At 49.2% G+C, this 11,562-nt stretch overlaps 1 protein-coding gene across 1 annotated transcript; it reads left to right on the top strand.

Moving 5' to 3' along the window:
- The first annotated feature begins 253 nt into the window (after window positions 1-253).
- On the top strand, window positions 254-6,080 carry LOC124679121 (retinoblastoma-related protein 1-like). The gene is given in 19 exon segments (XM_047214943.1): window positions 254-406; window positions 1,135-1,239; window positions 1,329-1,456; window positions 1,578-1,674; window positions 1,782-1,828; window positions 2,047-2,242; window positions 2,367-2,433; window positions 2,533-2,715; window positions 2,821-3,014; window positions 3,103-3,928; window positions 3,931-3,978; window positions 4,128-4,263; window positions 4,352-4,424; window positions 4,502-4,678; window positions 4,768-4,887; window positions 4,978-5,113; window positions 5,204-5,319; window positions 5,425-5,540; window positions 5,627-6,080. Coding segments are annotated over 19 exon segments (3,069 nt in total). The 3' UTR covers window positions 5,778-6,080.
- Window positions 6,081-11,562: the final 5,482 nt, after the last annotated feature.

Genomic DNA, 11,562 nt, shown 5'->3' with positions numbered 1-11,562 from the left:
ACCCCGCAGCCTCCTTGCCGCGCAAACCACCCGCCAAACGCAGAGAAAGCCGCGCCGCCCCCCGCCCAGCACATAAAAATCCTATCTTTTTGGCGCGCACCCCAACCTACGCCGCCTCTGCCCCCTCTTCCCCTTCGAGTCGAGTCCTTCTCCGCCACGCACCGCGCAGGCCCTAGCCCCGCCACCGCCACCACCACCGCCGCTCGCCGGAGATTTACAGGGCTGAGATTGGTTCCTGGTGTTTGCGGGAAGTATGGACGGAGCGCCCCCCGCGAGCTCCGGGTCGGGAGTCAGCGACGCGTGCTCGGTCACCCCGGCTCTCGGGAGGACGGAGAACGGGTCCACCGCCGCCTCCGCCGCCGCCGCCGCCGCAGCCATGGAGGAGCGCTTCGCCGGTCTCTGCAAGGTACGCGCGGTCTCCGACCCTGTTCTTCGCGGGATTAGGGATTTCAGTCCGGGGTTTGAATCTTTTTCGCCCCGCCCTCCTCTCGTCGTCTGTATGCGGTAGTACTCCCGGCGTGTTTCCCTCTGGCGATCTGTTCTAGTCCGCCGTGTAGGGTTTGTTTCCCCGCGAAGAAATCGTGCCTGGTTCGGCGCCAATCTCCGATTTTTCTCCGGTTCGTCGCCGTGTTTGGTCCTCTGTGTTCTTCGCGTTAGGCTGTTTGGGGGGGGGGGGGGAATATGCGGTCTTTTTTCCCCTATCGCTCCGGATCAGAGGGATTCTGGGCTCTCCTCCCCTCGGATTAGATTATCTTGACAAATTGTTTCGCCCCTCCCGATTCTTCTGCGTGATTTTGTGCCCTCACTCTGAAATCTTCCGAGGGAAACGCTGTGTCGCGGATATCCTAGTGATATGCTGTAGGCTCATGATTGCGAACGATCTTTTATTTAGGGCTAAAGTTCGGCGATTCATGGCTGTTGCTACTTCAATCCTAGGAAAAAAAACATGTTTTTATATTTTTGTCTCTCCGGGCGAGATTTTTTTTACCTGTGTATTTAATTGATTTATAATGCTTGAACCTTTACCATGATGTAGGCGAAACGACAATCTTCCATCTTCTGCGCTATTTTCATCATGCCCTGAGTTTTGCTTTAACATCTAATTTCTGAACTACTCTGTTTGCTGCCGAACAGAGCAAGCTAGCTCTCAACGAGAGCACGACGAGGCAGGCGATGCAGCTGTTCAAAGAGACCAGGGTCATCCTCCAGTCCAGCATGTCGTCTTTGGCCACTGGATCGGTAAATCTCGTCTTCTTCTTCTTCATCAGCTGCTTCCAGTTCGGCAAAATGCCATGTAGCTAACCTTTGTGCTTCTTGTGCCCCTATAGCCCGAGGAGACCGAGAGGTCCTGGTCCGCCTGTGTTCTGTACTGCGTGTCTAAGCTCAGCACAGGGGAGAAAGCCAAGGTAGATGGTGGCATCACGTTGCGTCAGATCCTGAGGGCATTTGAACTTAAGTAAGCGTTGCAAATTTTTGATTTTGGTGTATGCTACATCTGCATTTTTTTGGTATGTAAGGCTGTATGCAAGTGCTCAGTTTGTGCTAATCTGATTCTTTTCTCTCTCGATGCCCTGCAGAATTGTTGATTTTTTCAAGGAGATGCCTCAGTTCTGCATAAAGGTTGGATTCATTATGACTGGTCTGTATGGTTCAGATTGGGAGAAGAGGCTTGAGGTAATACACCACAAACATGAAAAGTCTTCTCCCCTGTTTCAGAACTGAAACAAGTTTTACGTGTTCATCCCTTACTGATTAGTGCATTTTCTTTGTTTTATGCTCAGTTACAGGAGATGCAAGCTGGTATTGTCCATTTATGCTCACTAGGCCGGTGAGTGATACTTCACGTTATGTTTACTTTTGGCTGGCTACATGTAACCTAAAATGTCCATTTAGTATTTTTTTTTGAGGGAGTCCATTTAGTAATTATGTTCACTGAACCGTAGCTCATTTGCCCTTCTTTCTCTTTCTTGTACTAGTTTTTCTTTGGTATTATCAGTTATGAACTATTATGTTTTGATACACGACAGTGATGTTTGTCTGGTTCAGGTATTACAAACGCGCATACGAGGAGCTATTCCTGTCAAATGACGGCAAGCCTGCAGATAACTCTTCAGAACCAAGTGCACAACAAGCTTCTGAACATTATCGCTTTGGATGGTTACTCTTCTTATCTCTTAGAATCCAAACAAATAGCCGGGCCAAGAATCTTTTAACATCCACAACTGAGCTAGTTTCTGTGTTGGTAAGGACTCCCTACTATGATCAGTTTCACGTGTGTCTTCTGATCTTCCCTTCTCACGCAACAAGACAATCGATGTATAATATTAGTCAACTTGTAAATAATGATTACTTCTTACTGCCTGCAGGCTGTACTTATTATTCATATCCCTGTGCGGCTAAGGAACTTCAGTATCCAGGATTCGTCCTTCTTTGGTAACAACTACCTCATTATTTTGACTTTTTATATACATGCATAGCTTGTTTGGTATTTACAGCTTTAAGCTGATGGATGATGTTTATCATTTGAATCAGCTAAAAAGTCAGATAAGGGAGTCAAGCTTATTGCATCCCTTTGCGAAAGATATCTTACCTCAGAAGATGAGTTGCGCAAAGCACTGGAGAAGACAAACACTCTCATTATGGATATTCTTAAAAAGAAACCTTGCACAGATGCTACAGAGCTCCAGCAGGGCAATTTGTCGTTTATTGATCCAGGTATGAGTCTGGTCGGAAAATAAAAGTTCAAATTTTTGCAATCAATGTTTGTCTTCAAGAAATTTTTGCTGCCCAATGCTACAACTACTTTATTATTTAATGCAGAGGGCTTGACATTTTTTAAGAATTTTCTCGAGGAAGATTCATTGAAATCAAGTTTGCAGACCCTCGAAAAGGAATATGAGAATGCACTTAACACTAAGGGAGAATTAGATGAGCGCATGTTCGCTAATGATGAGGATAGTTTGCTTGGCAGTGGAAGTCTGTCAGGAGGTGCCATTAAGTTACCGGGCACAAAGGTAATTACGAATAAAGTTAAACCTGCTCCTTCATTCCTTCAGCGCTTAAAAGCTTTGATCTTTAATAACATTATCTGTGATATTGCAGAGAAAGTATGATGTTATGACCTCACCTACAAAATCAACAACAAGCCGAGCTCCAATGTCTCCTCCACGTTTCTGTCCATCACCTACCGGAAATAGCTTTTGCAACTCAAAGATTGCTCCTTCCACCCCAGTGAGCACAGCCATGACAACTGCCAAGTGGCTTCGGTCTACAATAACACCCCTTCCTTCAAGACCTTCTGGGGAGTTGCTGCGCTTCTTCTCGTCATGTGATAAGGATGTAACAGATGACATTACATCTAGAGCTGCCATTATACTCGGAGCCATATTCACAGGAAGTTCTTTTGGTGAGCGTATGTGTACTAGTGTGCGAAACACAAATGGGATGGATGCTATCTGGACAGAGCAAAGGAAAATGGAAGCTCTTAAGCTGTATTATAGAGTTCTAGAATCAATGTGCCGAGCAGAGTCACAGATCTTGAGTGGGAGCAATCTTACATCACTTCTGTCTAATGAGCGATTTCATCGGTGCATGATTGCCTGTTCTGCTGAGTTAGTCCTGGCCACTCACAAGACAGTCACAATGATGTTTCCAGCTGTGTTAGAGAAAACTGGTATAACAGCTTTTGACTTGAGTAAAGTCATAGAGAGCTTTGTTAGGCATGAAGATACACTTCCACGAGAGTTGAAGCGTCATTTGAATTCACTGGAGGAGAGGCTTCTGGAAAGCCTGGCATGGGAGAAAGGCTCATCAATGTACAATTCCTTAATTGTTGCTAGACCAGCATTATCTGCAGAAATAAATCGGCTAGGTCTACTGGCTGAGCCAATGCCATCACTTGATGCTATTGTAGTGCATCATGATATTTCAGTGGGGGCCTTCCACCTCTTCCATTTCAAAAGCAAGAACTCTTACAAGGTAAGAGTTTTACAAAGCCACCATCAACATATGCCTGTTTCATCATCATTTTTTAAAGTGTTGTTAAATGAGCAGTTTCTCTAGGGCTTTTCCGTTTCCATATATGAGTGTGTTATTATTGAACTTCCTGTGTGTCATGTTTTCTGTAGATAAAGATGAAGTTAGATCGCCCAAAAGAGCTTGTACTGAAAGGAGAAATGTGCTGGTAGACATCTCATTTAGATCGCCAGTGAAAGATACCATCAAATCAAAGTCACTACCTCCTCTTCAATCGGCGTTTGCAAGGTTTATATTCCTCCTTGATTCCTGTGTATACTTGTCAGGTCAGCAAGATGCTCAAACTGTAACTTTTAATTTTTTGCCTTGATTGCAGCCCAACAAGACCTAATCCTGCAGCAGCAGGAGAAACATGTGCAGAGACAGGAATAGGTGTATTCTTGAGCAAGGTGGGTGCTTTCGATGCGATGTACTGTGATGCACTAAAATGCTTGCTGATTACACTACACCTTTTTGCCCCCTGCAGATAGCAAAACTTGCAGCTATTAGAATCAAAGGTCTCTGTGAAAAAATGAATCTTCATCAACAAACTGTGGAGTGTGTATACTCCCTTGTCCAGCAAATCATCAACCACCACACTGCGCTTTTTTTCAACAGGCACGTTGACCAAATTATACTGTGCAGCATATATGGAGTTGCAAAGGTATGTTTAAATCACTGGACTTTGAAAATCTGCAGATAAAGGTCTCTCTCAATACAGTTTTTTTATTGTTCATTTATTGCTGTTTGCAGGTAACTAAATTGGCCCTTACATTCAAGGAGATTATTTATAGCTACAGAAAACAGCCTCATTGCAAGCCACAGGTTTTCCGTAGTGTTTATGTCCATTGGCCATCAAGAAGCCGCAGTGGGGTAAAGCTCCACCTTGTTTTGTTGTTAGTGACCTCTTGTTCAAATCTCTGTTACTTGACGCACTTATCTGACAAACTCTTTTCACACCAGAAAATCGGAGCGGACCATCTTGATATTATCACTTTCTACAATGAAGTTTTTATTCCTACCGTCAAGCCTTTCTTGGTAGATCTTGGACCTTGCACCAGTCCAAACAAAAACAGCGAGGAAAAAAGCGCTTCTGATGGTATGTATTGATTTACTGAAATTAAGCAACACTGTTGAAATGCTGAATTTGTAAATGATTTTCCTGAAGTATTCTTTTTTGTCATATCAGCAGTTCCATTTCCAGAATCTCCTCGGCTGGCTAGGTTTCCAACCCTTCCTGACATGTCTCCAAAGAAAGTTTCTGCTACTCGTAATGTTTACGTCTCCCCACTACGAACATCAAAGGTGCGTGTCTTCTACCTCTTAAATCTTCTACGTGTTAGTATATGTATTATCATCTGACTCTAAATTGCTATGCAAGTCTTTGATCAATGTCATTGACCATTTCAGATGGATACTTTGCTTTCTCCAAGCTCTAAGAGCTATTACGCCTGCGTCGGGGAGAGCACCCAAGCATTCCAGAGCCCTTCCAAAGACTTGAAGGCCATTAACACCCGCCTAAACAGGTAAAGTCGCAGAAGAAAAGTTTCTGACATTCAACTATCAAGGAGAAACACAATACTTATCCCCAGAATACTTGAAATTTGTGCAGCGGGAAGAAAGTCAACGGAAAGCTCAACTTTGATGTTGTCGATGATCAGGTCGTCGCTAGGAGTCTCACCGACCAAAATGGCGCCTCCGCTGCTCCAGTGGCGGTTCTTGGCACCAAGACGCCGGTGAAATCCGAGCAGGCAGACTCTTAGCTCCTCACGTGGTATTGCGTCACGACCTATCGATACAAATGTTAGTCTGTTAGGTGTCAGCTGATCTAATGTTAGATGTTTAGAAGAAGCCCTTCTTTATACCTCTTGTTACGGTTCCCTGACATGGGGAGTCCCTCTGTGAGCAGCTCTTATTATCTGTGACATATAAGAAAGGCTGCCCTGAGAGCCTCCCCTAACCTCACATGGCTTTTGAGCCTCTTTGTTTGGAAGACTGCTAATTTTAGTGTAGTAGGTAGCAATCTTGTAAATGAAAGCTGCTTGTTCATGTTGGATGTTTTGTCATGGTCTGCTACTACTTCACCAATCTGCCATGGTTTGAATTCCTACAGCTGAAAACCAGTACAAACTAATGAACAGCAGCACAGTACATATTCACCGTATACATTCCATTTCACTAGTTCAAACTGCCAAGTTTTTTCTTGAGGAGGATGAGCCCTGGCCCGTTCATACTTCAAGGTATTTGAACAGTATGTCTTGACTATTATTTGGAATGGAGACCGGCTTTTCTTCTGCTAATGATGAACTCGTACAACTCGGCACCATACACTTGTACTGACAAGTAATTACGGGTCATCAGAAACTGATGGTAGCTAATCGATATGCACTTACTGCTTCTTGTGTATACTAGCTATGAATCTTGGATGCAGGAAAGAGAACGAGACCGGGTTACATATCTGCGCTTTCGGAGTTCAGACTGCCAGACGAGTTTGTTCTTAAAAAAGAGTAAAAAAACCCACGTTTGGCTGGGAAACTGAAGCAGAGGCGCTTCAATCACCACTACTCACCGGTCACCACTCACCAGACCATGACAAAATATGTGGTGTGAACTACTGACATGGAATACATACGGTCAGGTCACTTCAATTGTCACTGCTGTGACTGGTGAGTAGTTGTGTCCGTTGAAGTGACCTGAACTACCACCTTTTCTCCCGCGGCTTGCCAGCCTAGCTGCCTAGGCCTAGAAGCTTCATTGACATCGTCAAGGGCTCATGGCAAATTCTGGCAGAAGTTGGCTCAAACCCACACTTGGATATTTCAACAGCCGGAGAGCTTCTTGGTTAGGGCATCTCCAGCGGCGCGACGCATTTCGGACGCCCAAAAGTGGTCGCGAGCGTCCGTTTGCATCGCCCCGCGGACATATTTTGTCCGCTCGTCCGTTTGCGTCTGGGTGTGCTCCCACCGGGGCGGCCCATTTTTTTGAATTGCAACATAGTAAAAACATTGAAAGTAGTACATAAAAATGCATAAAAACTATACAAAGTAGATCTATAAGCCTAGACTACTTGCTTCCTGACGGGCCGGCACCGTCGTTGCGTCGCTCCGTCGACTGCTTCTCCGCCGCCTCCCGCGCGGTCGCTATGGCTCGGTGCGCCGCCGCGTCCTCTTGCAGGCACTGCTCCAGCCTCGCGTTGGCGGCCTCGTCCTTGAGCGTCTCGAAAGACTCGACGAGGGCCCGCTGCTCCGCCTCCTTCTCCTACGGCGTCGGCGCATCGTGGTCATCGGATGACCAAGATATCTCCGAGTCGGAGTCCTCGCCGCAGCGGCAGCCGCCAGCCTCGCGCTGTTCCAGCCCAGCATCCAACGCCGCGTAGCCCGCCGGCCTCCTCCCGTGCTTCCTTCTCCGCTTCGGCCCGTGGCCGCGGCGTCCCCGACCGGGTGGAGGAGATCGGTGCTATCTTCGGAGTCGACCTCCTCGGAGGAGCTCGACGCCGGAGGAGGTGGAGTGGGAGGTGAAGGTGGAGGTGGAGGCGCGGCAGCCTGGCCGCGTCCGGCGCTGCTCATGGTGGATCTGCTTGGAGGAACCGGCGCTACAGCAGCGGCGGCTAGGGTTTGTGGGGAGCAGATGAGATTCTCGCGCCCCTGTATATATAGCGCGGAGGCAGGGCGACGGCCGCGCCACGCGTGGCATCGCCATTACTATGTGCGCAGAGGTAGGCGACGGCCGCGAGCCACGCGAGGCATCGCCATTAACGCGGCCGCAGACTGCCGAAACGACGCCTCGGTGCCGCATCGGCGGAGAAGACGCATCGACGCCGTGCACGCTCGCGGAAGCCGAGGCACGCCATTAACGCGGCCCTGCAAAGGCTGCAGCGCGCCGCCCGAAGTAATGCCGCGGAAGACGAAGCGGTTGTGCCGCCGCCGGGCGGGCCCGCGCGAGGACCGAGCGGACACTCGGAGCGACCGCCGAGCATCCGCGGAGACGCAAACCTGGCGCATATTTGGGCCAGGTTTGCGTCTCTGCGGACGGCCCGGTCACTTTGCGTCGCCCCGCTGGAACAGGTCCCAGACGCATTTCCGGTCACGGCGGACACAAACGGTCGCTCAGCGTCCGTTTGCGTCGCGCCGCTGGAGATGCCCTTAGAGCATCTCCACTCGTTTGGCCTCCCCACGCCGAAATTCGGGGTAAATTTCATCCGGATTGAACGAAAAAATGGCGTGGGGAGGGCCAGTTTCCCAGCCGCGATCTCAGGCGAAGACGACGATTTAATTTTGAAAAACTGTTATCACCAGATTTTGGCCAAATCAGGAGATGGGCCGTAAGAGAGATAAGCTTGAAGGATGTACGCGTGGAGGATCTTTGAAGCGGCCTGGCACGGAGAAGTTGGGCTAAATTGCCCATGTATCTGTATTATAGTAGATCGCATCTTAATTTAGAAGTTGGAGTTTTACCCGTGCACGGTTAGGTGCACGCCTGAATTAGAAAGTCTACGGACTATAAATATGTATCTAGGGTTTATGGAATAAACAACAACCACCGTTCACCCCAAACAAATCTCGGCGCATCGCCAACTCCTTCGTCTCGAGGGTTTCTCCCGGTAAGCACCATGCTGCCTAGATCGCATCTTGCGATCTAGGCAAGACAAGCTTATTACGTTGTTCATGTGTTGCTCGTCGTCGAAGCCTTTTTGATGGCGAGCAACGTAGTTATCTTAGATGTGTTAGGGTTAGCATTGTTCTTCGTATCATATACTCGTCGTAGTGCAACCCGTATACATCTAGCCGCCCTTACACCTATCTTAGGTGTAGGGCGGCACCCCGCTTGATCATTGTTTAGTAGATCCGATCCGTTACGGTTGCTCCTTGTTCTTCAAGGATTAGTTTAACATCCGCAATAGTTAGGCCTTACAAAGGGTTGGAGGATCCAGCGGCGTGTAGGGTGTAGCTTGCTAGCCCTAGACAGGATGTTCCTGGGATCAACCTCGTGTTGGTTTTTAGGCCCTGTCTAGGATCGGCTTACGATCACCGTACGCGAGCGCGAGGCCCAATCGTGAGTAGGATGATCCGATTATGCGGTGAAAACCCTAAATCGTCGTAGATCGTTTTAGCTTTATCTTGATCAAGCAGGACCACCATATATTCGTACACCTCGTACGAATCATGGGTGGATTGGCTCTTTGAGCCGATTCACATGACAACCTGAGAGCCGATCGAGGCTCGTATTTAATGTTTACGTGTATGCCATGCAGGAAACTAAGCGAGGCATCATCCAACACCTTCCCGACTGGCATAGGTCAGGTGGCACGCCCTTGCGACAGCATCGGACGTGTGACCGGAAGGCTTTGCGGGCCGTCGCTCCGAGGGACCGGGGCCAGCCGCAGCCCTAGTTGTTCCCGGCTCTACGGTGCTGCCGGCCGCTGCCCGCCGGTGGGTTTCTCGACCGCAACACAATCCGGCACGCCCGGTGGGACAATCTTCGACATCCACCGCATCGCCATCTACATCCGAGATAGCGGAAAGCACTCCGGTCAAGTACGAGGATCTGACTGACGAGCTCAAGAAGAAGCATGACGAGATCAAGACAGTCCTCGAAGCCGAACTCATCGGCTCTTTCCACAGAACCCGCTCCCATGGCATCAGGTGGAAGGGGTTCTCACCTGAAGGCACGCTCGATGGAGTGGACCTGTCCGCCCCGTCAGAAGAACGCACCAGGCCTAACTTCATGATGGCTCATTCGCTGCACCGCCACTCTGGGAGCCTGGTGAACACTTTGGAGCGTGTCGCTCTGCGCGTGATCCAGGAAATCATGAGCTATCAGTATTCTCCGTCGGGACCAGCTCTCGGGACCTATCAAGGAGAGGTGCCGCTCCAGTCCCGTCCACCGTTGCCATGCGCATTGGCAGCGCCAGGAGTGCCGATTTCACCGGCATCCACCGTTAACATAGTGGAGCGCACTTACCTTGGAGGGTGCCAGCCAAGATCCTCACTCGACATCAACATGGTAGGACTCGGGCACCACCCTGGTAAGGACGGAGACGAGGGCAGCTGCTCTCACAGCGAAGACAAGGAAGAAGTCGGTCCACGCGACCGGCTCCGACACTATGTATGGGCAAACGCGGTAATGCCGATCCGTGGGATTGGCCCCAAGGTCTGTGAAGAAACATCGCCAGACCTTCGTGGACCTACTAACATAGAGGCCGACTCTAGGAATCGGCCAAAATCATCCTCACCATGCTTTCGGTCTGGGCTCAACGTCGATCTAATGGACAACGGGATGCGTCGGCTGATACACTGGAAGAAATCCACATTGTTCCTAACAAAGCCGACGTTCACATCGTAGTACCTTGGCTAACCATAGAGCCGATATTAGCAGTTACCTGGCAAATCGGCTCGGGGGGCACCTAATCATATGAGCATGCGCGACACCATCGAGTCTGTGCGGAGGAATATTGGTGGCCGATAGGGAAATTGGCCAGTAAAAAAAAAGCCGAATACGGTACATGCAACCAGAGCCGATGCACAGACATTGCCTTCAGAATGTTAAGAAAGCCGATGCACCGGCAGTCGACTTTGGCAAGTACATCGAAGCAAGTTTACATGCATCAGTTTACACAAAGAAGGCCCTACAGAAGAAAAGCATTAAGGGCATGAAGAGCATCGGCACGAATTCGGTCCACCTCGGCGATCTCGGCCTCGTCGTCCTCGTCTCTCCCCATCACCAGCTGGCTGCTCAGGGCACGGATTTCAGCCAGGTCGGTCTTCAGATCAGCTGTGAGACCTTTTGCTTCCTCTTGGGAGCGAGCAATGAGGGATTCCTCATCTTGGATAAGTTGTTTGGTCTCCCTGGCCCTCGAGGAACTGGAGTCCGCTCGGGTGGAAGATCTCAAGGAACTAGAGGACGATGATGAAGAAGACAAGTATCATCGGCCAAGGTGGTGCCCTGATGGGCTCATCCGTTCCCAGAAGCGAAGGGTTCAGCGTCTGCGTGGGTTGGAAGAAGCTGAAAGATTATACCTGCACACGTTGAGGAAGGCACGGCCTGATCTGGCCACCAAAATTCAGCGAACCCTGGACGAAGAAGGTCGGCCACAAAGAAAAGAGTGGCGCCCCAGACAAAGGAAAGCCGATGATGAGACATCGGCTGGAACAAACATGGTGTTCATCCTCCCAACGGAGTTTACTGCTCGAGGATTAAACGATGCACTCAAGGTGGACGACGGCGAGCGCATCGACATGACAGAGGATGAAGTTAGGCTGGTCATATCCACTGGCCTAACCATGTAGCTGGAGCAAATCAATGAGCAAACGTGGCGAGGCTGATCCTTGTGATCGGCCCCAAAAATTTATGGAGGGACATTACAAAACCTTCATCGAACAAGCAACGTGGAGGCCGATTCCAGCAATCGGCCAAAATTATCCTCATCATACATTCTGCCTGGGTTCAGCATTTGATTCAACAGGGAATACCTGAAGAGCCGATACCATCAAGTCCCTTGAAAGAATCGGCTCGGGGGGCACCCAGGTGGATAAAACACGAGGATATGTA

The sequence above is a fragment of the Lolium rigidum genome, chromosome 1, assembly GCF_022539505.1.
Source record: "Lolium rigidum isolate FL_2022 chromosome 1, APGP_CSIRO_Lrig_0.1, whole genome shotgun sequence".
Classification (NCBI taxonomy): Eukaryota; Viridiplantae; Streptophyta; class Magnoliopsida; order Poales; family Poaceae; genus Lolium; species Lolium rigidum.
This window is presented reverse-complemented; position numbering and strand designations above follow the sequence as displayed.